At 62.5% G+C, this 27,228-nt stretch overlaps 1 protein-coding gene across 6 annotated transcripts; it reads right to left on the reverse strand.

Moving 5' to 3' along the window:
• MAPKAPK3 (MAPK activated protein kinase 3) lies at window positions 1–27,228 on the reverse strand. Of its 6 annotated transcripts, XM_036333446.1 has the most exons (11): window positions 27,056–27,215; window positions 26,520–26,796; window positions 6,386–6,525; window positions 6,068–6,132; window positions 5,578–5,657; window positions 4,225–4,348; window positions 3,038–3,113; window positions 2,636–2,760; window positions 2,170–2,255; window positions 1,826–1,906; window positions 1–1,154 (listed from the first exon to the last, which is right to left on the reverse strand). In XM_036333446.1, exons 2-11 carry the CDS (start codon window positions 26,742–26,744, stop codon window positions 1,005–1,007), a joined length of 1,152 nt encoding a protein of 383 aa, XP_036189339.1. In that variant the 5' UTR covers window positions 26,745–26,796; window positions 27,056–27,215; the 3' UTR covers window positions 1–1,004. The 6 variants fall into 6 exon arrangements, with proteins under 6 accessions (XP_036189339.1, XP_036189341.1, XP_036189343.1 ...); XM_036333448.1 differs by lacking the exons at window positions 1,826–1,906; window positions 2,170–2,255; XM_036333450.1 differs by lacking the exons at window positions 1–1,154; window positions 1,826–1,906; window positions 2,170–2,255 and adding an exon at window positions 2,262–2,473 and having other exon boundaries at window positions 27,056–27,216.

Genomic DNA, 27,228 nt, shown 5'->3' on the forward strand with positions numbered 1-27,228 from the left:
AGGCAACCCATCGATGTGTCTCTCTCACATTGATGTTTCTTTCTCTCCCGCTACCCTCCCTTCCACTCTCTCTAGGAAAAATAAAAAAGAGAGAGAGAGAGAGAGAGAGAGAGAGAGAGAGAGAGAGAGACCCCTGATGAGAACAGGGAGCCTCCTGGCCCCGCCCGCAGCCATCCACTCCCACTGCAGGCCCCGAGCCCCCAGGGCAGGCGGAGAATGAACCATCATGGGGAGAGGCTCTCCGGCCTGGGATCCCGGGAGCAGAGGAACTGGCTTTTGTCACAGTGACATTTTCCAAAGTAGAAAAGTGTTAAAAATACCTCCCACCCTCCGCTGAGATGAGAGGCCACTCCTTGGGGAGGGGGGTAACGGGAGGGCTGGGCCAGGGCCTGGGAAGGAGGAGCCCCAAGGGCCCTGTGGGATTGGGGTGCAAGACGGGGACCACCCCGGGAGGCAGGCTGGCTGAGCCTGCGGCCTCTGGGAGACCAGAGAGGCGGAGAGTGAGGGGGCAGGCGTGGGAGAAAGACAGCCTCCCCCGAAGGCAAAGGCAGACCGACCCTCAATTGCCCCTTCTCCCTCCCTTGTGCACTCACTCACAGCATTCACAGACAGCAACTCTGTCCCTGGTCACCATGGCAACCAATGGCCAGATGCCTTTCCCAAGGCCAGGCCCATCTGCCCACACCACAGGGGGGCATTTTCATAGTAGGAGGGAAGCCCAGCCACAACTCCCATGGCCTAGAAGTCTAAGGCACGGCCAGGGCAGGGCATCAGAGAGAAGGCACTGCGGCAGCAGGGTGGCTCCCCGGCCCCAGGCTCTGCCCTCTCAGGCCAGGGCCTGCACTGGGGCTGCAGGAGGTTGGGGCCACGGTCCCCCCTCCTAAAGTTCCAAGTGGCAAATTAAAACAGCAAAATAGTCCTTGTGTTTTAAAAAAAATGACCTGGGCCCTCTGTGTCGGGCCTCAGCCCCTGCAGTCTGTCCCGCAGGCTCCGAGGCCCGGGAGCTACTGGTTGTTGCAGCCCTGCGAGGCCGAGGAGCCCGCCTGCTTCTTCCTTCGCTTGTTCAGGAGCCGGTTGTTCGAGGTCTTCAGGTCCTTGATCTTCACCTGGTCGTAGTCCACGCGCATGGTCGCCAGGGCACTGGTCATCTCCTCCTGGGACAGACGTCAGGATGAACCGACCTCCACGGCCAGCACCCTCCCGCCTGGTGGCCCCTTCGTAAAGTCAGCGAAGGCGATGACACCTCTGCTGCCCAAGGACCTACTGTGTGCCCAGCACGAGGCCTGTCTGTGCGCATCACACGGTCCTCCCCACGGTCCTCTGTGGTGGACCCGATGCTCCCCCGAGAAGGCGCAGGAAGTGCCTAATGACTCCCTGGGCCCACGCCCGGGAGAGCAGGACAGGGACCCGCACCGTGTCACGGGCTCAGAACCACGAGGCCGCCAGGGACACTATCTTACTGGACACGCAGGCACTGGGGCCTGAAGGCTGTGCCCGGGGAGTCGGGGGTTCTCAGCTGCTGCCCCATCTGCTCCAACCTGGCCTCTGCTGCGTCTAAAACCAGGCTGAACACCCCCCAGTGGTGTAGATCGTAAGACGGGTACGGCCAAAGCCCCCTGGGTGAGGGAGTGAGCCAGGCGCTCCGCCCAGGAGGGGGCAGTGCAGCGCCATGTGCCGTGGGGGGACCGCTGGTGCAGTCACGGAGACATGGTGCTCCATGGACGGGGCCAGTGCCAAAGACCCAGACTCTGAGCAGCCATCACCCTGGAGTCCCTTCTTCCAAAGCCCTGGGACCTGCAGGGAGAGCGAGGCCGCGTTCACCCACCTTGACGTCATCCCAGTGGTCCCTGTCCTCCTGCAGCACTCGGGCCGTGTGCAGCGGGGTCTGCGGCACCACCGTGGATTGCTGGAAGGGGCCCGTGCCCGTGGGTTAGAGCCTGCGGGCACCCGGTGGCAGGCACATCACTGGCTCCCCCCACCCCTTCTCCCAGGCTCAGATGGGGAAACCAAGGCTCAGGGAGCTGAAGGAGCCTGGCGGGGGGCAGCGGCAAGGTGAGGTTGTAGGCGGGGCACTGCCACACATCTGTGGCTCATGCCAAGGCCCCCCGAGCCATCGCCCGCCTGCCTGGCAGCGCTGCTGGCCACCCTGCCCACCACAGCGGCACTCACGTTGATCCAGGGGTGGTTCATGAACTGCGTGATGGTCAGGCGCTCCGTGGGGTCCGTCTTCAGCAGGAGGCGAATCAGCTGCTTGGCTAGGATGTGAGGGAGGGGTGAGGGCACAGCCCCCCATCACGCCCCAGACACCACAAGCTTCCAGACTCCTAACCCACGCTGTCAGCCTGCCGGGGTCCAGGGCCATGTGCTGAGCAGCAGCGGGAGACGGACCTAGGCAGGCCTCCCGTGGTCCCCGCAGGGGGGTAGGGATGGGGCCCGGGCGTTAGAGGGAGCTGCAAGGAGGCAAATGCTGAGCCTATCCGACAGAGAGAGAAACCGCAGTTCAAAAGAGTCGGTGACCTGCCTCGGGGCACACAGCTGGCAGGCAGGGGAGCCAGCCCTTGCACACAGGGGGGTCTGACCCCTGAGTGGGGTCTGCAGGGTGAAGGCTGAGGGTCCGGCGCAGAGGCTCACTCACCGTCCTCGGAGACCTCTGACCACTCGGGGGTGGGGAAGCCGTACTGGCCCAGGCGGATCCTGCGCTTCATGCCCGGGGAGATGGCCTGGCCCGTGTTGGAGTAGAAGGGCGGGAAGCCGCACAGGCTGCGGAGGGCGGAGGGCGTTGGCACCGGTGGGGGCAGTGCCAGGGCGGACCTTTCTCCTCCCCCGGCTCCTAACTGGGGAGACAGGCAGCCGGACACCCTGGCAACAATGCCAGCCCTCTGCCCGTCCCCCCGCCCCCCACCCCCCCAGGAGTTTCTGCCCTTGGTGTGGACAGGCCTCAGGCAGCCCGGAGGAGGGGCGTCCCATGACCGGGGGAAGGGCAGCCTGTGGTTCTGAGGGTACATGGGGTGCAGGAGGCGGAGACGGTTGTACTCACAGGATGTACATGATGACGCCCAGGGACCACATGTCACATGACTTGTCATACTTCTCCGGACCCAGGACCTCAGGAGCTACAGGGCAGAGGGCACAGGAGGGTCTCAGCCCCGAGGGTCTGGGAGCCCAGGCGGGAGCCTGAAGCCCGGGCAGGTGGGGAGCAGGAGCCAGGCGAGGGAGCGGGGCTGAGCAGACTGGTGTCTGGCACCGTCTGGGAAGGCAGCATGTGTGTGAAGTTGGGGGAGGAAACGCAGCTCCCCTAAGAAGCAAACCGCATCCAGGCTGGGCGTGAGGAAGGAGCCTCCCAGCTCCATCGGGCCGGGCTCAGCCATGGCGGGGAGAGGAGAGAAAGGCCGGCCTGGGGCTCAGCCAGGTCCAGTCACAGATGCGAGGGCCTCAGCCCCAGGTGCCCTGTGTCCCCTGCCTCCCTGACACACAGGGCAGGAGGGGTGGGGCAGGGCTCTGGACCCCACTGTCCGCTTGGCCACCATCCGTGGGCCTGGGTCTTCCCTCCAGGGCGATGGGATGGGTCGGCCAGAAGATTGAAGTTGAAAGACTGCACCCAGGTCCTGACACACAGAGGGCCCTGTCAGCCATCTCGGGGGCTTGGCGCCCCTCACAGCTCCCGGAAGGCTCCTGGGGGAGGAGAGCCCTCGGGCGAAGGCAGCATCGCCCCTGTGGGGCACCTTCAGCAGGGAGGCCTCCGGATCTGAGGGCTGCCTGTTCACAGGCAGCGAGGAACTTTCCAGGAAGCACGAGTGTGTGCCCCCAGGTGCCCTCCCGCCACAGAGGCGGCTGGAGCCCGCGCCCCTCCTGTAGGAGGGCAGGCCTGCCCGCTTCCCGCATCTGAGTCCCAGGAAGATAAACACCGGAGAGAGAAAACCCGCCGCGCTGGGCTCTGCCGGGCTGAGCAGACTTTATCACGTATATATTTAGAGCTGCTGTGATGTCATCTGGCTCACAGGCCACAGCCAGAATTTTCCTGGATCTATTTTCAAAAGCAGAAGCTGAAGTTCGGAAGAATATTTTTGCAGCCTCCGGCCCCCCACCTCACTGCCTCCACACACACAGAGTGCCCCTCCCTCGCCGCCGGGCTTTAACCCTTTGGCTTCTGCAACCCACCCGCGCCCCACGCCATGGCAGGGTGCGGTGTGGGAAGGGGGGGGCACGCCGTGCCCGAGGACTCACCCACGTAATAGGGAGTGTAGCAGGGTGTCTGCAGGGCATTCTGGGTGGTCTCCTTGGCAAAGCCGAAGTCGGTGAGCTTGAGCACCGCGTCTCTCTCCTTGGACGTGTAGAGCAGGTTTTCGGGCTGGGCCAGGCAGAGAAGGCATGGGTCTGGAGCGAGGCACCAGGTGGGGACAGAGTCCCAAGGTGACCTTTCGCCAGACTTCCTCCCTCTCTCACCCCAGCTGGTGCAGGAGGAGCCAGGCCCGTGAGGAGAGGAGGCAGGGTGGGGGGTGAGGCGCCAGTGTCGAGCCAGGGAAAGCTCTTTCCCGGGTTCGAGTGAGATGACCCGACCTTGGATTGGGATCAAACGGGGAAGCAGGTTTTGTCTACACAAGGGGAGGTTTTCCGGGGAAGCAGGTTTTGTCTACACAAGGGGAGGTTTTCCTCCCCTCGGGAAAAAGGAAGCCAGCGCCAAAGCAAAGCAAGGGCTCGCAGAGGGCTGCAGGTGGAGCCAGAGTCCTAGGAGAACTGGGGGGGGGGGGGGGGGGGTGGCAGTACCGGCCAGAGGAAGGCCCGGATGCAGCAGCTGGACCGCAGCTGGACCGCAGCGCCCTGGCCCAGGGAGGGAATAGGCCTCGGGAGGCTAAGCTCTGGGCCTGGGCAGGCTCGTGCAGGGTGGCTGCAGTTTGCATTCCATCGGCCTGATCATGATCTCTAAGACCCAGTCCCCCCTGGAGAGGAAGGCAGGAGGACCGCGGTGGGTGAAGCCGTCCACGGAAAGAGCTAGCAGCCCTGGCAACTGGACCCACTGCGGCTCCTTCCTCCTCGCCGCCTAGCGAATGGCTTCTTTCCCTGAAAAGGCTGTCATTAGAGGGCTCGGCCTCGAAACTATGGCTGTCACCTCACAGAAGCCCCAACGGTGTCAGGCAGGCCTGCCTGAGGCCCAGCACAGGACGTGTTCACAAAATTCCTTGCTGAATAAAATGAATGAACCAACCCGTGTGGCAACTTCATGGCCTTGGGCATGACAATCTCTCCCCAAGCCTCAGTTTTCTCATCTGTCAAATGGGCACTGGCCCCTAAACTCACAGGGTTAGGTGAGGGTTAAACGAGATGCTTGCCGGGGCCTCCTGGCTTCAAGCAGGCACTCAGCTAGGCTTGCAGCTACTGGGTCACAGTTTGAAGGCATCCTGTGTGGCCGCAGCAGCACAAGTAAGCTGGAGCCAGGGGAGAAGAGACTGGAAGACCAGCCTGGGCCAGGAGCAGAGCCCTTGAAGGACTCGGCCTCCATGCACCGGGTGCTGGGAGCCACTGGGGGTTGTGACTCACACTTCCCCCTTTGGCCCCCCAACTCGGGTCCTGGAGCCTCACCTTGACGTCTCGGTGGGCGATATTCTGGCTGTGCAGGAACTGGATGGCGGTGCCAATATCACGCATGATCTCTGCAGCTTCTGCAGACACAGGAGGTTGAGTGATGCCAGTCAGAGGCCAGGCAGCCTGGGGTCCCCACCCTGTTACCCCCCTGGGACAGCACCAGATGGTGACAGGACTCCTGCACCCCAGAACCCCATCCCATACACCTACCCAGTCACCCTAATTTCCTCTGGGGATGCCTTAGCCCTTTCCTCAGGCCTGGGCTACCTCCACCCCAGGCCACGGAGAGCCCAACAGGTGCTACACACCCCCAGGACTCCCTGGGGCAGGGACACTGTCTCACCCTCTTGTTCAGCTGGGGAGACTGAGGCACAGAGAGGAGCAGGGCCTTGCCCAGCATCACACAGCAACTCTATGTGATCCCTCTCAGTCCGAATCCCCCTCTGCGCCCCCTCACCCCGCCCCGTGACCCAGCTGCAGCATGTACCTCTCTCAGTGAAAGCCTGGTCGCCACGCTCCTGAATCCTGCTGAACAACTCACCACCCTCCATGCTGTAAGAGAAGGCAGCTGTGAGCGGGGCGGGATGACCGGGCGCCAGCCTGCCCCTGCCCCTGCCCCTGCCCCAGCCATAGGCTCAGGCCCTCTGCTCTTCCCTGGGAACAGTGACTGGCAGTTCCCTGGGCCTCGAACAGCCTGAGCTTGAGTGGGTTGAACTGAACTCTTAGAAGGAGGGGAGGGTGGTGAGCTCAGACCCTCCCCAGGAGTCCCGGGAACCACGGGGTCCCAGTGAGGCAGGGGCCGCACCACTCCATGATGATGAGCAGACAGCGCTTGTTGCGGTGCATGTTCTCGTACACGTCGAGGATGCGCACAATGTGGGGGCCGCCCGACGCCTGCCAGTGCTGCTCCACCTCCTGCCGGGCCTTGGGGCTGTCGTACAGGACCTGGAGGCAGCACAGACAGCGTCAGGCTCGCGGCACCCGAGACAGAGCCACTGCCCCCTGCACCCCGCAGAGAGGGACCTGCCCGCGGGAGCCCAGCGTATGGAGGACACAGAGAGGGTTTGAATCGGGGTTTCCCTGGTGCAGGCTCCAGGGGGTGAGGTCAGCCTCAAGCAGCTTGGCTGGGGCCCAGGAAGGCCCTGGGAGGGGCAGCCCCCGCCTCCCTTCTCAGAGCGGCAAGTGAAGTGGAAATGGAACGGGTTTCAAGTCCAATGGAACATGGGCTGTGGGGCCCAGGCCAGGGCCACACATGGGATGGCACAGGGTTGTGGACCCAGAAAGAGTCTGGGGGCAGAGATGACCCCAGCTGAGGGAGGTGACGGCCCGGTGGGGTGCAGTCCGGGTTTGGGGCTAAATTTCTCCCATGACTCAGTGTGGCCTCAGGCAAGCTTTCCCAGCTCCCAGCCGCAGCCCACAACTCTGCAAAACGAAGTGATGGCAGAGTCATCCCCACAGGATGCAGCACCCAAGGCAGGAAGCGGTGGGCGGCGCAGGGATCCTCACTCAGGCTCGCTCAGCCCTGGGCGATGGCTGCCACCAGAAGGCCAGTCGCTGGAAATGAGCGTGGCCTGGAGTGGGGAGAAGTCGGCTGCCGGGCGCCGTGGCCGGGATGGGGAGAGCAGCAACGGGCCCTCCCCCACACCCCACACCCCACACCGCAAGGCTGGGTTTCCAGCTCAGCGGGGCTGAGGACCCGGGTGGGAGCCCAAGGCTGGGGTTCAGGTCAGCCCTGCCTTGCTTGGCACCCACAGGACCTGGGCCACCCCAGCCGTGGTCTCCTCCTCTGCTGCACACGGTGCCGGGCAGGCTCTGGGCCCGAGCGCTCTAGGTTCGAGTGGGAGGGAGGCGGTGGGTGCGGCATTGGCTGCCCCTTGGCTGCCCCTTCATTTCTAGAGCAGCTCACCTCGCCTCTAGCCTGGTGGGGCAGGGAGCTCCAGCTCTGGGGGCCCTGCTCCACTGCCCAGCCTGGGAGCCAGGGGCCTCTTGCTCCTGCTGCCCTGAGCTCACAGAGCCCCTCCATGCTGTGCCCACACAGCCCCACCGACCAGCTTCTTGCTCACGGTGCTGGGGGCAGAGGCTTGGCCGTCCCACTCCCCACATCAGCCCCGACTGTGTCCCGAGGTGGCTCTAGCGAGGGGCACGCCAGTCCTTAGCCAGAGGACCCGAGACACACCATCCTCCTTCCCTGCTCTCTCTCTGCACCCCTTTCCTCCTTGGCCTCCTGCCTGACCTGACCCTGTCCTGCTGGGACCCCAGGCTGGCTCCTGGACCCCTCCTCATTCTGCCTCACTCTGGCATCTCTACCTCCACCAAAGCCCCCTCTCTTCTCTAAAAACTCCCAAGCCCACAGCTGGAACACTTTCTGTGCTGTCCTCAGCCCCACCTGGCCCCACCTGGCCCTTCACTTCTCCCCGCTCTAAATCCACCCCTATCCTTGTCCCCTTGGCGCCCAGGGCTCGCCTTCCTCTCCCACCTCACTCCTCTTCCTCTGGCCCCAGGCCAGGGCCACACACGGGATGGCACAGGGTTGTGGACCTGGAAATAGAGTCGGGGGCAGAGAGGACCCCAGCTGCGGGAGGTGGGGTTCTAGCCAGAGGATGCACTTGCTGGTCCCACACAGGCCGCACTCTGGCCCTCTCCTTCTCCGTCGGTCAACTCCCTCCTGGGCTCAGCTCAGGCGCCTCCTCCTCTGGAGTCCTCCCAGCACCTGCCCCATGGTCTGTGCCTCGGTCCCTCCCACCAGGCCGAAGCAGCTTGAGGGCAGAGGCAGGTCTGTAAAGCTGGGGATCCCAGGCAGGGGCCTGTCCCCAAACACTGGGCTCCCGAACGAGGGGGCGGGAGGGGGCCTGAGGTCTCGGAGGGGAGAGGAGGCTGGCAGAGAGCTTCACAGCCAGCCTGCACCCTGTGCTCACTGAAGTGGAGGAAGGCGGAGCTGCCTGAGCCACAGCTTCCCGATGCCTCCCGCCCCACTCAGTGCATATTTAGGGACTCATTTCCCACACAAGTTAAAATAGGGCTTCTTTGAGTGCCAAGGCCCCGAGAACAGGCCCAGGAGCAGGGAGACACTGACCCTAGAAAACGCAGGTGCCACCACCGGCCTCTCTGCAAGGCCCACCCGGGCCCAGCTGCCCACAAATCTCCCGGCTGCCACTCTTCACCCCTCCACGGAGTGTGGTCCCAAACGTCTTAGAGCCTCAGCTTCCTCCTCTCCCTTCCCCACAGCCAGAGACTTCTTCTCTTCTAGGCATCCTTCCAGTGTCACCTCCTCTCGGAAGCCCTCCCTGACTACGCTGTCTAAAGAGGGTCTCAAGGGTCCCTCGTTTCCTCTCCACCCTTTCTTTGTCTTCCTTGATGTACATTGTTTACTGAGGTATACTTTACGTACAGCAAAACGCACCAATTCCAAGAGTCCAGTTCTAGGGGGTATTCTGTTGTTCTTTTTATTACCAGTTCAATGAATTCTGACAACTGCACACACCCCTGGAACCCACACCCCCATCTGACAGAAAGCATTTCCAGCTCTCGGAAAAGCTCCCCCTCCTCCCCTTTTACCTCCCTCCTGGGTAGCACTGGCTCACAACCTACAATTAGCTGTCCCTTTTGATAACCCTAATCGCACGCGTGCACACGCACACACACACATATTGCACTTTCAACGTGCCTGGCTCTGTTCAGAGCCCTTTATAAATATTAGGGAGAAATGGAGGCCCAGAGAGGAGAAGCAGCCGGTCCCAGCTCATGCAGCTGTTTCCCCGCCAGGCAGCCACCATGCTGCCTCCCTCATCAGACGGTGGCCCAGAGGGGCAGGGCCAGTCTGCCGGCTCACCTCTGGGTCCCGGGACGGAGGCACAGGCCGGGCAGAGAGCACTGGCTCAGAGAACGTTTACCAACTGAATGACCAGGTCTAACGCGGAGGGCGGCAGCAAGAGCCTTCACAGCGCGTCGCGAGGACGGAGGGAGGGGAGCGATGGGGACCCAGGAAGGCTCAGCACGTGAGACAGGAGAGGCGGCCACGCTGTCCCCACTGATCCTCATCCTCCTCGCGGGTGAGCCAGGCCTCGCCCCCTCTCCTCGGAGCCCATCTGACGGCTGCGGCCCACAGGCCATTGCTGCACACCGGCTTCATCCACATCCACGCTCCCCTCGGGAAAGCCGTCCCCGGCAAAGTCCAGCTCCGAGGCCTGGCAACGAGCGCGGGGCTAGGACGGAGGCCCCGGTTCCGCTCCTGTGCTCGGTGCGACCTGGGGCCAGTCCTCTGCTTCTCTGGCCTGTGGCTCCCTAATGCGAAACTGCAGGCCTTGGGCTAGATTGGGGGAGGGGAATGAAAAGGGAGACCTCGGCCCCAGCCGGTTTGCCCAGTGGGTAGAGCGTCGGCCTGAGGACTGAAGGGTCCCAGGTTCAATTCCGGACAAGGGCATGGACCTTGGTTGTGAGCTCGAATCCCAGTAGGGGGCGTGCAGGAGGCAGCCTATCAGTGTTTCCCATTGATGTTTCTAACTCTCTATCCCGCTCCTTTCCTCTCTGTAAAAAATCAATAAAATATATATTTTTTTAAAGAGCGGGGGAGACCTCTGATCAGGGGTTCCTCGCAGAGGTCCTACTGTAGCCCCACTCCCATATCCCTGCCCCCGTGGAGTAGCCCCTGGGTCTCCATGGACCCCAAATCCAAGTGCTTGAACCCAAAGGGGGCCACCCGGCATCTTGGTCCCCAGGCACAGCTTGGAAGAAAAGATGGGGTGGCCTTCTGGCAACCCAACAGCAATTCCCTTCTTTCACTCCTGCCTTCTACCCTCTGGGCTCTCCAGGGGTCCCCCAAAGCTGGAGGGTCTGCAATGGCTCCCAAGTAGCTGCCCAGCCCCAGCTGGCACCCAACAGGAATCCCCACACCTGGGAGATGCGATCCCGGCTTCCTCCCGGGGAGGGCCCTCCCGGCTGTGCGCGAGGTGTGGCCCAGAGACATGCCACGAGCATGGAATGTGAGATGACATTCCCTTTTTTGTTGTTGTTATATATTTTTTATTGATTTCAGAGAGTAAGGGTGAGGGAGAGAGAGATAGAAACATCAGTGATGAGAGAGAATCATGGATCCACTGCCTCCTGCACACCCCGCTACTGGGGGTTGAGCCTGCAACCCGGGTATGTGCCCTGACCGGGAATCAAACCATGACCTCCTGGCTCATAGGTCAATACTCAACCACTGAGCCACGCCGGCCAGGCGACATTTCCTTTTTTATGTTTAGAGAGAATGAAAGGGAGGGAGGAGAGGGAGAGAGTGAAGCATCAATCTGAGAGAGACACATCAACTGGTTGCCTCCCACACATGCCCCGACCCGGGCTAGGGATGGAACCTGCAACCCAGGTACATGCCCTTGACTGGGAATCGAACCTGAGACCCTTTGGTCCGAGGGCTGGCACTCTAACCACTGAGCAAACTGGCCAGGGCGAGAGGGCATTTCCTTGCACAAAGGACACTGTTCTAGCCTCAGGCTTTGGCCAGTGGTTTCGCCTCCCTTCTCCCCTCACTCTCTTAGCCGCCTCCTGAGCCGGATGGCCGAGTCCCCTACCACCCCCACCGGACCCTGGGCCCCGCCCTGCAAAGGATGAGGGCGGAGGAGCCCACGCCTCCAGCATCGCCTCAGAATGGGCCTCACCTCCACACACTCCCCACCCCAGACGGAGGCCCTGTGGGCGGAGGAATCTTCCGCGCAGGAGCTGGGCAAGCAGCAGCAGCATCTGCCGCTGGAAACACAGTTCGCCATTGACAAACACGCCCGTGTCTCACGGGAACGCTGGTGCCACCCTGTGAGGCAAGCAGGGCGGGACCCGCCCAGTTGACAGACTGAGGCAAGAGGCTCAGGAGGGTGAGTCATGATCTGGCTGTGGGACGGCGGGGCTAGAAGGACCCACGCAGCCCCTCCCTGAGAGGCCATGTCAGCAGCGGGTGCCCCAAGCTGGAGAGGCTCTGGCCAAAACTACAGCTTGCAAGACTCGGGAAACTCGTTCTGAAATAAACGCGTGCCTAGGTGCACGGGCGTGTGCACGAGCAGGGGTGTGTGGGGCGGGGGGCGTGCATGGGAACACGGGCACATGCAGGTATAGGGGGTGTGTGTGGAGGGGTGTGGGTGTAGGGAGGATGGGGGGTGTGAGTGTGTGGGCCTGTGGCTCCAGCCTCTGTGATGTGGGCTTTGAACCCCCGGAGAATGGGCCCATCCATCTGTCCACTTATTCATCTAGTATTTCCTCCTTCTCTGAAGTGCCTGGCAGAGAACTGGCACAGAGAGGTGCCCAAGAAAGGCCAACCTGTGACAGACAGCCTTGCCCACGCAGGTGACCACGCCAGACCCTCTGCTTGGACCTCCGCTCCCACTGAGGCCCCATCCCTGCGGCGCTGCCCAGAACCGAGAGCCGGACGTCTGCAGCCCCCAGCCCCCCACATGCTCAGTGCCCGCAGCCAGCTCCCCGGGGCTGGCTCTCCTCAGATGACAGTGTTCACAGGTGTCCATCTGTCTCACACACACAGGGCCCCGGGCCACCAGCCTGGGTCAGCAGCTCTCCCCCTCCCCGGCCCCAACCGCCCCCCTCCCAGCCACTTCACCTGCAGCCGCGCCGAGCCGCCCTGCGGCCTCTGCCGGAACCCCCCTCCTTCCGGGGGCAGCACGGGGCCTACAATCTCTCTCATCAGTCAGGCGCCGCCAAGTGAAGAAATACGGATGCTGGGTTTCGTGACAACCCACAGCCCCAGAGATCCTCCCTCCAACAAGGGAGCTGCGGAGGCGGGCACCCCGTCCTCCCTCCCTGCCTCGGGGCCACTGCGAGTCCCCATGTCACTGCCCGGCTCCCTGACCACGGGGCTGCCGGCATTCATAACCCGACAGCGTCACGGGAGCCAAGTAAGACACCTGTTCCTCTTTAGAAGGAAGAGAAAGGAAAATGCAGCGAAGCCCACACTGATCCAGCACGCGCTTCCCTTCTGAGCTTCCTGGTGGTCTTGGCGAGGAAGGAAGCCGGGTCGGCTCCGCTGCTTTCATCACCAGGGACGGGGAGCACCTCACTGACTCCCTGAACTCCCGCCAAGACCAAGTTCTTACAGCGATTTAGCATTAGCTGCTCCTGAGGGACCCGTATGACAGCCGGCAACACCTTCAACGATAACTGTGCAAAAGATAGAGTCAAATGACCGCATCCAATATGGACCTTCATCAAGACTGGGGCCAGCACACGGCATTGTCGCCTGGCATGAGGCCAGCACCTGGCATTGTCACCTGGCACACCAGCAGGAGCGCTGAGATAACACCACGAGGCCCCTAACTTTCCTGGGCTTCCAGCGTCGTCCTGGGCCGGAGTATGGACAGGGGAGTGGCAGGAGGGGCTGGCATGGCCCTGACACCTCCTCCCCCGCCTGGGGTCTGCTCCGAGCCCCAGCAAGGGCAGGCACCGCAGTGCACATGCTCAGCGCCGAACATGCTGGCGGCAGGACCGAACAGAATATTACAGAAAAACGCGGGCTTTCAGCTCCTCCTTTTCCCCTGTGGGGAACCTCTGTTCCCTGCAGGGGAGGTTGGGGGGGAGAAAAGCACTTTGCATCTGCCACACGCCCTCCTTGACGGGCCTTTTCAGCTCAGCCACATCTGAGGTCCCTGTGGCTCCCAGCGCCGAGGTCACCGGGGATTATCTTCCTCTGGGTCAGGGCACACTCCACCCCGCCCCTGGCCAGTCCACTCGGAGCAGAGGCCTGAGCCCCAGGGATGGGACAGTATAGACTGACCTCGAGTTCAGGGTTCAGAGCAGGAATGTCCTTTTTTTTAATCCTCACCTGAGGATATGTTTTTATTGATTGTATTTTATTTTTTTAAGAGAGAAAGCGAGAGGAAAAGGGCAGATGGGGGAGAGAAATGATTGCCTCACATACAGGTCTCACTGGGGATGGAACCCCCAACCTAGGTATGTGCCCTGACCAGGAATCGAACTCACAACCTTTTGGTGCCCAGAACGATGGTCCAACCAATGGAGCCACCGGGCAGGGCAGGCATGTTCTGCAAAGGCCTCAGTATCTTCCTTATCGAGCCAGAGCTGCCCTCACCAAGGGCACCGGAGCTATTTGGGGAGCTGCCTCCAGCATCAAGTCTAACATCTTAGCCACCGTTTCGCACTTAGCGCCTCAGACGGGTGCCATTACTCTCGCGCACTCATTTCCTGGCTTTCCCAGCTCATTACGGGAGCTAATGGAACCACTTGCGCAGCTCTGGGTTAGCTGGCCTCGCGCCAGATCAGACCTGGCTTCATTAGGCCCTGACCGTGTCCGGCCGTCTCACCAGCCGCTGACTCCGCCGCCACCGCAGCTCACTTCATTCCCGACCCTCCTGCCCCAGCTGGATGCTCGCCCTTCCGGCAGTGTGACTGCTCGCCCGGCGCCCTGCCAGCGCCGTGTCCTGAGAAGGCCCAGCACCCTCCCTCCGCTGTGGAGAAGCTGCGACTCTGACGCGTTAAGTGACTTGCAAAGTCACAGGGCCGAGCAGTGAGAGTCGGATCCCCACCCGGGCCTGTCGGCCCCGGGCAGTGGGACCATGCAGACAGCTGCTGGGCTCTTCCCGACGTGGCGCTTGGCCCCACGCCCCTGGCTCGCGACCAGGCTGTGCCCTGTGGTCATTACAGCAGCGATGGGCCGGGAACCCTGCCCTGGGCCAGCGGGCCACACCCTTCGCTCTTGCTCTTCCCCGGCCGCATCCGTAACCATCATCGTCGTCGTCACACGGCCCACACGGGCCACCTGCGAGTCCCAGAGTCCTCTGGGGCCGGGACTCAGCCCTCAGGCCCAGGGAGGCCTGCCCATTGCACACATCCCTTCCCCACTCCTGCGCTCATTTGCCGGCCCTGCCTGGGGGCCAGGCCCAGAGTGGGTACCAGCTGCCACCGGTGCCGATGTGGGTCCAAGGATGAGTTACTGCCCATTCGATGCCTGATGAGGACACAGGGCCTCGGGGACTGGTCCTGGCTCCTTCTCCGCCCTTCTCCTTCTGTCCAGAGCCAGAACCTGGCAAAGCAGGCAAGATGGGAAAGGGCAGCCCCTCCTGAGGGCACCCAGGAACCAGGAGGGTCCCCAAACAGCCGCTGCCCGCCCAGGCCGAGGCCTGAGTACCGGATGGGGGTGGGCGAGGGGGTGGCCGGAGCTGCCAGGCCAGGAACCTCCCTGACCTCCCACCAGAGTCCCAGGAGAGGAGGGAGTGGCCAAGGCGGTCTCCCCAGGAAACTGCCGTGCACATTTTGAAACTGTCAGGTCTCAGGAACATAGAACCCTTTAATTGGCTAAATTTTGGTGGCCTCAGTTTACCTACTGCCCACCAGCCACAGACAACCTGGAAACAAAGCTGGTCTGGGGAGGGGTGGAGAGGGTGGGGTATGCTCCCAGGCAAGGAGGGGGAGGGACCCTGGTGGGAGGAAGCAAGACTGAGAGCCGGGGACCCCAGCCAGGGCACTAGCCCAGCTGCCGGCCTTGGCAGCACTGCGGGGCACAGCACGCCCTCAGCCCTCAGGCACATGCACCCTTTTGAACAACGGCCCCCCGTGCAGAGCGTGTGGTGAGCCTCCCCGAGCCCCAGCTTCCCACCTGTGAAATGGGCACGCACCCTCCTCACACAGGGCAGGGGCTGGGCAAGTCTGGGACTCTCAGCATCTGCCTTAGGGTGGAGGTGGGGAAAGAGGCCCTGAGAGAGCTCTGACTCCCCCTCTCCCGGAGGCTGCCCCCCCCAGGTAAGCGGCAGGATCTGAACTCCCTCCGCCAGGCAGCTGCCAGGTCTGGCCTTCCGCCCACCGGCTTCCCGGAGGGCCAGGAGGGGCCACCCCAGTGCCCTGTGACCCTGGGGACCCTGCCTGCACACTCAGAGGGTCCAGGTCTGCTATCCTCCTTTAACTTCGTAGAGGAAGGAAGCATTTTCCTGTCAAAACCAGCTCCGTAATTGGGGAACATCACCGTGGTGCTATTTCTTCTGTGACGGTATAAAAATAGAATGTCTTCATCCTAAGACTGCGGAATTTTAGCAAACACAAGTGTTTTATTCTAATCTCAGAAAGAACGCCCCTTCCATGGTCCCTCCTCCTGAAGGGCCACAGAATGTGTGTCAGCTGGCCCACTGCGCCCTGGGACGCCTGCGGGGCCAGCACAGGGCACAGAGGGCAGCCCACTTCCCCAAGCGGGAGGGGGCGGCCAGGGCAAGTGAGGCCAGGCCTCGGTGACCCCACTGAGGCACTGCAGTCCGAGTCCCTGGCTCTCAGAGAGTGACAGCTGGTCTCTCTCACCTGGAGGAGATGCCACAAAGATGGACAAAGGAATAAGAAGTGGGGGGCGTTGGGGGCACTGGCCTGGCAACCCCGGAGGCATGGCGCAGAGGCCTAGGGCCCCTCCAATCCCCCCTCCTTGCCTGTCTCCATCTCTCCCCGCTCCCGTGGCTTCATCCCCGTCCCTGCAGCTCCCCTCACAGGCCTGGCTGAGCACAGGCAGCCATGGCCCTGCTCAGGCAAGGGAGCCGGATCCCAGCCTCCCCTGACCCCTGACCCCTCTCCTCTCTCCCTGTGCTGTTCAGCCAGAGGGCTCCCAGGCTCCGACGCCCAGCCAGCTCCTGGCAATGTGCCTCGCTTCCTGGATCTGTGAGGAGCCATGGACATCGCCTGCCGGGAGCCGGTCCATGCTTGCTGTTTCAAGGGACCTGGCATATATGGCATACTGTTCTTAATATGTTTGCTCACCTTCTTGGCACTATGTGTTTTAACCAAGGTCTCTGAGAAAGGTTGTTTCCCCAGGTAGGGATTTCCCCCTGAAGTTAGGGAGGGAATAAAACCTCTTAACTAAGTGCCAGGTGGGTAATTAATCACTTTAACTACGAACAATCATGCTTAAGCTACATAATCTTTACTCCCTGGAATGGAGATAAGAAACGCCCTAACCTTTGTAATAGAGATTGATAGGATTGAATCAACTGGTATAAATACAGATGTAATAAGACAGTAAGACACAGAACTTAGAATACGGAACCAAGAGAGACAGAACCTAGGCACAGAACTTACACAGAACTAGAGACAGAAGAACTTCGCTGGAGAGAACATGGCAAAAGATCCTGGACTGAACCTGACTACAGAAATGGGCAAGAGAACCTGACTAGAACCTGGTGACTGAACCTGGCTGGAGAACCTGGACTGAACCTGGCTGGAGAACCTAGCAAGAGAACATGGACACAGAACCTGGCTGGAGATCTGAAGCAGAACCTCTCTGGAGATCCAGACCAGAACTTGGCTGGAGATCCTGGCTGGAGATCCTGGCTAGGCTGCTGATCAACTGAACGCTGTCTCCCTGTCATTCCTTCTTCGCCGACTCCATCCACACCTTTGGGGACTCCTGGACCTGCTGGGGTTGGACCCCAGCATCTGGCGCCCGAACAGGGTTCCCCTAGGTAAGCGCCCCGCACTCGGGACGGATCGGACTCCACCGTAGGAAGAGGGTGGATAGTCTTCACTGACTCCGTCCACACCTTTGGGAACTCCTGAAACAGGATTCCCCTAGGTAAGCCTCCCCTCCCCATTGAGAACCCCCACACTCGGGACGGATAAGACTCCACCAGGGTACTGCAGACCCCCCTATAGAGGATAAGTAGGGTAAGAAGGTGGATAGTACAGAACTTAGATTGAGAAGATGTGCCATACTGAGTCCAAAGAAAGAAGACTCTGTATTGATCTTTAGATTAAGAAGATGTGCCATACTGAGTCTAAAGAAATAAGACTCTGTATTGATCTTTTAACACATATGCTTGCTAGCAGAGGAATTAAGGTTACTCCTAGTCAGACAGAACGTTTTATACAAGAAGTATGTCCATGCTTTTCTGAGGAAGGAAAGGTAAATGTAATGGCATGGGAGAAGGTAGGCCCAAGGAGCCTTATCCTTAACCCCACTGCAGCCTTTCCACCCCGGGAAAGTGCAGGATTGGCAAGCTCTCCCTGGGGTGATAGATCAGGACTCAGGTAATAGCGGAAAGTGCCAATCCTACTCTTAAAATGGATACAAAAGAGCATCTGGGGTTTTTCTTTTTAATGCCTGCTTTTAAAAAATAAAAAAGGGGGAATTTGCCGGGAGCCGGTCCATGCTTGCTGTTTCAAGGGACCTGGCATATATGGCATACTGTTCTTAATATGTTTGCTCACCTTCTTGGCACTATGTGTTTTAACCAAGGTCTCTGAGAAAGGTTGTTTCCCCAGGTAGGGATTTCCCCCTGAAGTTAGGGAGGGAATAAAACCTCTTAACTAAGTGCCAGGTGGGTAATTAATCACTTTAACTACGAACAATCATGCTTAAGCTACATAATCTTTACTCCCTGGAATGGAGATAAGAAACGCCCTAACCTTTGTAATAGAGATTGATAGGATTGAATCAACTGGTATAAATACAGATGTAATAAGACAGTAAGACACAGAACTTAGAATACGGAACCAAGAGAGCCAGAACTTAGAACACAGAACTTAGGACACAGAATTTAGAAGACAGAACCTACAGACAGCAGAACTTCGCTGGAGATCCAGACCAGAACTTGGCTGGAGATCCTGGCTAGGCTGCTGATCAACTGAACACTGTCTCCGTGTCCTTCCTTCTTCGCCGACTCCGTCTACACCTTTGGGGACCCCTGGACCTGCTGGGGTTGGACCCCTGCAATCGCCCTGGTTGGTGGATCGGTTGGTCAGCGCATCGCCCTGTGCACCGAAGGGTCACGGGTTTGATTCCTGGTCAGAGCATGTGCCCAGGTTGTGGGTTCGATCCCCGGTTGGGGTGCATGCCTGAGGCAACCGAACAACGTTTCTCTCTCACATCGATATTTATTTCCCTCTCTTGCCCCCTCCCTTCCGCTCTCTCCAGAATCACTGAAAATCATGTCCTCGCGTGAGGATTTAAGAACAAAAAGGAGCCCTAGACGTGATAAGGGGAAGCAGGGGAGGGAGGAAGGCCCGGCCCCCACGAGACCAGGTGGCCTCACTGAGGGACACTCCTGCCGTGGGAATGGCTGCAGTGACGATCCCCTCTCTCCGGCCTTCCTGGGGCACAGCGCCCTGGCACAGGCTCAGCCTGACTCCGGGTGTAAGGGGCCTGGCGTCCAGTGGAGAGTGGTCTTCGACCTGAGTCATGCCCCAGAGCTCCGGTCCCTAGGGGAGCCCAGACCCTGCGGGCAGTGCCACCACGGCTGTCCCCTGGGAATCTCGGGAGGGCATCTCGGGGTGTCCTCTAGCCACTCCACTGCAAGCGCAGCTCCAGCAGGGGGCAAGGCGGGGCCCACCACCTGCGCGCTTCCTGTCACTGCCCACGGCACTGCCCGCCAGAAGGGGGCCCTGGTCCAGCAGAGCACCCAGCCCTCCTCTCCCAGGTGGTCAGGCTGCGACCAGAGGCCCTGCTCCTCATCCCCGCAGAGCCCGCACACAGGGGGGGTGGCTGAGAGCCATGACCTGGCTGCCAGACAGGCTGGGGTTCCAGCACAGCCTGGGCGTGTCCCTGCGATGTGACACCCTGACTGAGCAGCTCTGCCTGTCCCAGCCGCGGTCTCTGCATCCGTGCCATGGCGGTGGCAACAACCACTCTTAGGCTCTGCCGTGTCGTGTTCAACGGGTGCTCTCATCCCCAACCCCCAGCCCTGGGCCAACGCCCACCGGGGACAGGCAGAGCCACCGGCCCTGTGGCACCGTCCACCGGGGACAGGCAGAGCCACCGGCCCTGTGGCACCGTCCACCGGGGACAGGCAGAGCCACCGGCCCTGTGGCACCGTCCACCGGGGACAGGCAGAGCCACCGGCCCTGTGGCACCGTCCACCGGGGACAGGCAGAGTCACCGGCCCTGTGGCACCGTCCACCGGGGACAGGCAGAGCCACCGGCCCTGTGGCACCGTCCACCGGGGACAGGCAGAGCCACCGGCCCTGTGGCACCGCCCACCGGGGACAGGCAGAGCCACCGGCCCTGTGGCACCGTCCACCGGGGACAGGCAGAGCCACCGGCGCTGTGGCACCGTCCACCGGGGACAGGCAGAGCCACCGGCCCTGTGGCACCGTCCACCGGGGACAGGCAGAGCCACCGGCCCTGTGGCACCGTCCACCGGGGACAGGCAGAGCCACCGGCCCTGTGGCACCGTCCACCGGGGACAGGCAGAGCCACCGGCCCTGTGGCACCGTCCACCGGGGACAGGCAGAGCCACCGGCCCTGTGGCACCGTCCACCGGGGACAGGCAGAGCCACCGGCCCTGTGGCACTGTCCACCGGGGACAGGCAGAGCCACCGGCCCTGTGCTGCGCCCGGAGAAAGGGCCGGTTACGCGGGGCGCCTGCAGAATGAGCTGTGGGTCCCCCAGGGAGGCTGCGCCCTCAGAGCCCTGGCCCTTCGTGCCCTAAAAATAGCCTCTGAGCTTCGCTGAGGTGAGGGGTCAGGTGCGGGGTGCAGGCCGCAGTCAGCTGCTCCGGCGCGCCAGGCAGTGAGGGACAGAGCACCCGTGTGCCCTCCGAGGCGAGGCGAGGCGAGGCAGGCTGCGTGCACCTCCCAGCCCCTCCACAGGGGCCGCCCGGCTCGGAGGCGCTGCCTCAGGCGCCAGCAAGCTCTCAGGCCGCTGAGCCATAAAAGGAGCCCCGACAGCAGGGGCCGCGGCGGAAGCTGACTTCCCACACTCCGCGGGGCGCCTCCGGTCACACACTTGGCCCAAATGCTCCTGACTCCGCTGCTCCAGCTGCCAAGGCCGCCAGCACCTCGCCAAGGCCAGCAGCAGGAGGGGCACTGTGAGTGGCCTGGGCACAGCCAGGCGCTCCTTCCTGTCCCACATCCCCCGCCCCGTCGGCCTCTGCCTGCCTCAGCCCACAGGCTGCAGAGAGGAGGCCCCGCCAGCCCGGAGCCATGAGGCACCCAGAGAGCAGCAGCGCCTGATGGGACAGACGGGGCGGCAGCAGGAGAAACAGCCGAGAAAGGAGCAATGGGGGGGAATGGAAGGCAGAGGAGACAGACAGACAGACAGGAAGCGCCACAAAGAGAAAGCAACAGGGACACAGCCCTCGTCGAAAGATGATGGAAACTTAATTCCAAACCTGCAAGGAGCCCACGGCCACTGTTCGGCGTCTCAGGTCTGCCCAGCGCTGCAAGGCCTCCCGGGGCTCCTGTGCCCTGACAGCCGCCTCAGCCCTGCGCTCAGCCAGCGCCCCCGGTTCCCACGCAGCAGGGTCTTCCTCACATCACAGGCCCTGACCCACTTAGTTCCACAGGGTGCGCGGGGCAGCCCGGCACGGAAGTTCCTTTCACCCCTTTCTCACCCCACAGGGGCTGGCTCCCCAGGTTCAGGGTGAGTACAAGTCAGTCCTCAGAAAGGCCAATACTGTCCACCCAAAAGCGGCCAGGCCGCCCCAAATGCGCCCAGGCCTCCCAGGATGTGCCCAAGCCGCCCCGAATGCGCCCAGGCCTCCCAGAATGTGCCCAAGCCACCCCGAATGTGCCCAAGCCACCCCGAATGTGCCCAGGCCTCCCCGAATGTGCCTAAGCCGCCCCGAATGCGCCCAGGCCGCACCAAACGAGGGCTCTGCCCCCCAAGGAAGCTGCTGCCTGCGCTGACCTGGCGGGAACGGGGGAGCGTCACGCCCAGGGCTGGCTGCACCACAAAGGCGATTTTGCAGATGATTCCGGAACTGTCCTCATCCAGGGTCACTCGGGGAGAGAGTGGCAGGAGGGTTTCAAGCCCAGAGCCTGCTCCTCCCTCCACCCCCAGCCGCCCCTCCCGTGGGCTCCTGCAGGGTCTCGAATGGATGGGGTGAGGACGGCAGAACCAAAGTTCTCCAGGGAAAGGACAGCACCCGGGGTCACGCTGCCCCAGATCAGCAGACCCGGGCGTGCGGGGCTCAGCGCACTGTGGCCAGGTGTGCTGGGAGCACCTCACCCACAGGGTCTGGCCTGGTGCCTCACCTTCGGATACCGGCAGCCAGCGGCCAGTCTGGGCCCGAGGAAGCTGGGGGGCTGCAGAGCAACAAGCTCCACGCGCGGCCCCTTGCAGGGTCTCCCCCCACAAGGATGCCCACGTGGAAGAACAGCTTCCCCCAGGGCGAACCCTGGCGGGCATCACCTGCTGCCATGAAGGCCAGGCCTGGCCTGCACAGCCTGAGCTGAAGGACACCCTGTGGCCTCCACACGGGCCTGGGATGCTGTGACCGCAAGCTCTTCGAGCAGGAGGGAGGCCCCACCGACAGGCCGCTGGTGGGTGAGGTGTGAACCCGAGGGGCAGTCCCCGCCGACCTTTTGGCCTCATCCTTCAAGGCCCGACACAAAGGCCTCTTGCACGCAGCCCCTCCGTCCTCCACGGCCCCCAGGGTGTGCCGGGGCCTAGACACCAGCCCCGCTGAGAGCAGCCGCATCCTGCCGGACAGGCCGGCAAGTGGGAAGTGGCACCCACAGCGGGCCCTGAGCTGTCACGCCAAGCCGGTGGTCACACACCCCGTGCCCGCACCCAGGCACTCCTCAGGCCGGAGACCTGGACACGAGCAGGCAGGCTCCTCCTGAAGCCCCGCCGGCCCAGCCCTCTGGGCCACACGCGTGGGCTGAACCACCACCTTTCTGAGGTGGCCCTGCAGCCACCCCAGTCCTCGCGCACTGACCCTGCGGGGTCACCACCTGTCCATTCACACAGTCCTGTGTCGGGCGGAGATGTAGGCAAATCCCAGAGCAGCACGTGGGGCCATGGAGGACGATGCCAGGTCCTTCCCAAGAGCCACGTGTCAGAGACCCTCCCGTAGCCCACAGGTTTGCACCAGGCGCGCTGACTTTGGTGCTAAATCCCAGCCCTGCCACTCGGGCTGTGCCCCTCAGGCAAGTGGGCCACCTCTCTGAACCCCAGTGTCTCCATCCACGAAATGGAGGTGACAGGAGTGGGGTAAGCTAGCATGTGTGTGTCACGCATGGAAAACGGGGCCTGCCCTACAGAAGGCTCTGGAAGACTGTGAGCTGTCGATGAGAATCCTAGAATCCACAACACCAGAGCCTAGAGCAGGGGTGGGCAAACTTTTTGACTCAAGGGCCACAAGGGGTTCTTAAACTGGACCGGAGGCCGGAACAAAAGCATGGATGGAGTGTTTGTGTGAACTAATATAAATTCAAAGTAAACATCATTACATAAAAGGGTACGGTCTTTTTTTTTTTTTTAGTTTTATTCATTTCAAACGGGCCGGATCCGGCCCGCAGGCCATAGTTTGCCCACGGCTGGCCTAGAGCCTGGAGAGCTGGCACTGGCTCCTGATGGGAGTCCCAGCAGAGGGGACCCCGCCGGGAGGCGGGCGAGCAGCTTCTGAGGCTGTGGGCGAGGCCCGCGGGGCAGGGCGCACAGCATCTCCGAACAAGCCGCTCCCGCTGGAAACTCCACTATTGCGTTTCTCAGGGTTCGCTGCCTCCTGAGGATCCTCAGGTAAAAAGCAAAGTGCCAGCCGGGCAGCCAGCAGGCTCCGCCAGCGTGGGCACCTGGGCACCTGACACACTTCCCTCCCAGGAGAGGGGCCTGGGGAGAAGCTCAGGGCGCTGACAACAGGGCTGGGGACTCATGGACAGGGCCGCCAGCCCCTCCGTCCACTTCCTGATACGGTGACTCAGTAGCAAGCGCCCCTGCGGAGGCTGCCCTGACCGGTCTGGAGAGGTAGGCGAGGGCGTGCCAGCTGCCGAATGAGAAAGCAGCCTCACCCCAAATCCGGCTCCGAGGCCAGCTCCCACAGGCCGCCGCGCCCAAGGAGCGATGCGGGGATCTCCCGGGCATGCGCGCCCAGCGCCCCGCCACCCCACTCTCTCTGACAAAGACCAGAAGAGGAGGGCGCTGGGAGCCCCGAGGGCCTCCAACATGCTCCAGCGGTCAGGGCAGAGGGCCCCACCCAGCCCCAGAGACCAGCGAGCAGGGCAAGAGGGAAGACTCCCTCTCCTTCCACGTGATGAACCGCTGTCTCCGCAAGGCCTTTCTTGCTTTTATTTACCTAAGCAAGTGCCATGGTTACGTCCGCCTGCCAGGAGGCTGAGGACCACATGTGGGCTGGGCAGGAAGTCAGGCGGGGAGGGGATTCTGGCCTCTGCTGCAATCCCATCCCAATCAGGTCACATGACTTCTGACTACACCTCAGGTCCCAGTTTTCATCTCTGTGATCAGGATGGAGGGGCTGGGTCTCCAGTGTGCTGGGGTCACTGGTGGGGACAGAGCTTCAGGGCTGTGCCCAGTTAGGAGTGACACTTTGGGGTGCCAATGAGCCAGTCAGGCCTGGGAGGGAGCACAGTCAAGAAGTCAGCAGGAGGCATTGCCGGCTCCCATACTCAGCAGGAGTCCAGCTCCTGTCCAGGGGACAGCAGCAAGCGCCCAGGGTTGCATGGAGAGAGGCGTGACTGCACTAACTGCGGAGGCTGCCCTGGGAGGGAGCCCCTGAGTGTCAGCGAGGCCATGGGGGACCCAGCCAGCGGTCAGGGCCGAGGGAAAGAGGAAGAGGCCCAGCTCCCCAGGAAGGAGGGGCCTGCTCCTCGAGGGCCCCTGCAGAACAGCCACAGCCATGGGGACAGCGACCACAGCTCTTCCTGTTCTGGGGGTGCCTGCTGGGCTCCAGGAGTCACGCTAAGCACTGTCTGCCTTCTTGGGCCACAAGGCCGAGAGGATGGGCCTGGAGAGAGGCTGGGGCACTAGGCCTGGACCACCAAGAAGGGCAGCAATGGCCTGAATGTGTCCAGGCTACTAGATGCAGACAGGCCAGCCTGGGGGACTGGGATGGAGGTGTGGGGAGGCAGAAAGACACGGAGCCCAGGGGCCCACCTCGCTGACCTGGGCAGCTGGGGAGAGGGCGAGGCAGGGCAGAGAAAGGGCTGAGACCCGTTCATGGACTGGCTGAGTCCCTGGGCCCCGGCCTGCCCAGGTGCTAAGGTGCCCAGGCCCTGGCCCTCCTGGGCAGGGGGCAGAGGCAGATGTCAGAGGAAAAACGCCACCTCCTCCTCAAGGCGAGAGCCACCACTCACAGGACAGGTCCCACGTGCCAAAGGCTGTGCTAATCCCAGTTTGGAAGGTGTAATGCGAACTACCTGGCTGGGTAGGGACTGCCAGGTGTGGCCGCTGGTGTGAGGGGGCCAAGAACGGGAAGTGGGGGCCAAACCTAATCCATGTCCCTCTCGAGCGCCAAAGTGGGGCCAGGTCCGAAGCCAGGAGCCCTAGGCAGGCTCACCCATCAGACTAACGGGTCCGGCGAGGCAGCCTGCTGTAGGCCGGCCCAGCTCCCAGGGAGCAGAGACGGCACTGAGGCCCCGCGTGCAGGAGCGGTGCTCTGGACGCTGCCGGAGTCAGAAGTGCCCCAAGTCCCTCATCAGACATGGCATCTACGGGGCAGAGCCCAGGCCCAGCCTGGTTAAAGCCAGTGCTGCCTGGGCCCCCCAAACTGCAGCCTCCCCCTCAGGCCTGCCTCGCTCACAGCACGGGGGCCAGGCAGAGCGCAGCCCTGGCTCACAGGGCCTTGGTACTAAGAAGAGATTCTCTGGCCTCAGGCGGCCCCTCCCCACCCAGACACTAACACGGGTGAAAGGGCTAAGGTGGTGCTGAGGGAGAGGGCGGACATGCTCACGTCTCACCCCCTGAGCCTATTCCCCCCTTAGAAGAGCCATCTTCTCCCTGAAAGACTCCAAGAACCCGTTGAGGGCCCCAACCCCACCCCACTGCTGGGTCAGCAGGCAGAGGAGCTCTGTCTGAGACCCGGACTCAGCAGCCCACCCTTGAGCCTCCTCTGGACCCAGGCTCCTGAGCCCCAAGACCACCCAGGGATACGACCCCCGCTATCAGCCCTAGCGCCCCTAGGAAAGACATAGGGAGCTGAGCCCAGGCTCCTGCTCAGACGCTTGCAGACCCTGTGCCCTAAATAAGTCCTGTCGCCTCCCCCGGCCTGCCTCAGGCTCTCTGCACATGGTCTCCTCCCCAGCTCACACCAACCCGTCTTTCCCCCGCACAGAGGCAGAAACCTGCTTTCCAGACTCCAGAACCTAGTCCAAGGTCACAGAGCTGGCAAATGCAGGCCAGAGGTTAGAGCAGGACTGTGAGCTCAGGCTCAGAATGGCACCATCTGTAAAATGGGAAGGGCCTCTGCTGTGTTCTAACCTCCAGGAGCCACGCTCCGTGCCATGCTCTCCCCATCCAGGTGGCCGCTGGCACCAGCTGCAATTGACTGAAGTTCTCAGATTCAAGGGATTCCAGGTCTGGGGCAGGGTCCCGGGCCTAGAACTAAGTGACTTAAGCCAGAACAGGGTCGCTAGATCAGCCACTCCCAGGACTCCCCCGATTCCACCTGCATCAGTGAGGTTTTAACCAGACCCTCTGGCAGCCTATGGTGTCACATGGCTAGCTGGCTGGCCTGCCCTCTTCCCAGAAACCAGGCTGGGTCAGGCATGGAGCAGGGCTTGCCTTTTTCAACATGGGGCCTGTGACTCAGCTGCAGCCGTCAGCAGCCTCCTGCCCGCGGGTGTGATGGGCATCAGCCTTGCCCACCATGCAGCCTGGGAGGCTCCCAGGGCCCAGCCCAGGCAGGCAGGCAGGAGAAAGTAGCTCCCCCCCACGCCCCCTCCAAGCTTTGGTGGTTTCTCCGCCTCAGAGGGAAACTCAGACCCATTCCAACCACAAGCGCAGCCAGAACCCCAGGGCCAGGGGTCACTCCTTCTCCACTTCCGGGTACAGCAGGCTCTACCCACACAGACTCCACCCTCTGCTCCCTGGGACACCAGGGGCTTAGCTGAGCTAAGCCTCAGTTCCCCATCTCTAAAGCAGGGCGGAAGAGGAGCCTGGCCCCACAGGGGAGTGTGAGGCTGACACCTGATGCTGAGCATACGAAGCCTGGCGGGAGCCGCAGCCTCTGCTGCTGCTGGCCCCTCCGGGTCACCGGGCGGGCGCGGGGAGGGCCACTGACCTTCAGGGCGCACTTCTGCCCCGTGCGCCGGTGGAAGCACTCCAGCACCTTGCCGTTCACGCCCAGGCCCAGCACCTGCTTGGACAACTGGTAGTCCTCGGTCACTGCGTGCTTCTTGGGCTCCCGCCGCCCCGCGAGGGCCGGGGCGCCCGCCTGGCCGGGGCCGGAAGGTGCACCTGGCGGGGGCAACGCGCCCCCCGGTTCCTCTCCCATCTCGCCATCCATGGCCCCCGCGGGGCGCTCAGAGGCGGCCCCAGCCTGGCGCGTCCAGAGCCACCTGGGAAAGAGGGGAGAGCACACTCCAGCCGTGGCGCCCGAGCCGGACCGGGCTGGGCTGGGGGCTGCGGGCTGCGCCGGCAGACGCGCTGGGAATGCGCTGGGGACCAACTGCCTAGAGTCGGACGCGCGGCAGGGGCGGTGGTCGCGCAGCCGGGCGCCCCGAGTCCGCCCCGGGCACCTATGGAGTGCGAAAGGGGCCGTTGGTCCCGGGAACGGGCGGTGCAGGGGCGCGGGGAGGGCACCTGGCGAGGGCGTACCTGACCGCAGCGCACCTGGCAGCGGCGCGGGCGAAGGGCAGGGGCGGCGGGAGCGGGAGCCGACGGCCACGGGCGCCCGGAGCCGCGAGTCTTGCCGCCCGCGGCCCACGTGACTGCACCCCCTCCCCCGCGCGTCTACAACTGGAAGCCGGGCCTGGTCAGCCTTAAAGGGC

The sequence above is a fragment of the Myotis myotis genome, unplaced genomic scaffold (genome assembly GCF_014108235.1).
Source record: "Myotis myotis isolate mMyoMyo1 unplaced genomic scaffold, mMyoMyo1.p scaffold_m19_p_13, whole genome shotgun sequence".
In the NCBI taxonomy this organism is placed as follows: Eukaryota; Metazoa; Chordata; class Mammalia; order Chiroptera; family Vespertilionidae; genus Myotis; species Myotis myotis.

Bases quoted from the DNA above. Each gene is read 5' to 3' on its own strand.
- MAPKAPK3 (XM_036333444.1), bottom strand. From the start codon at position 26,744: ATGGATGGCGAGATGGGAGAGGAACCGGGGGGCGCGTTGCCCCCGCCA. The intron at 4,938-5,577 runs GTGAGGCTCCAG...CTTCCTCTCCAG, and splicing joins TCGCCCACCGAGACGTCAAG to GGGGGACTGGGTCTTAGAGA. The intron at 4,375-4,764 runs GTACTGCCACCC...GCCTCGCTCCAG, and splicing joins TCCGGGCCTTCCTCTGGCCG to ACCCATGCCTTCTCTGCCTG.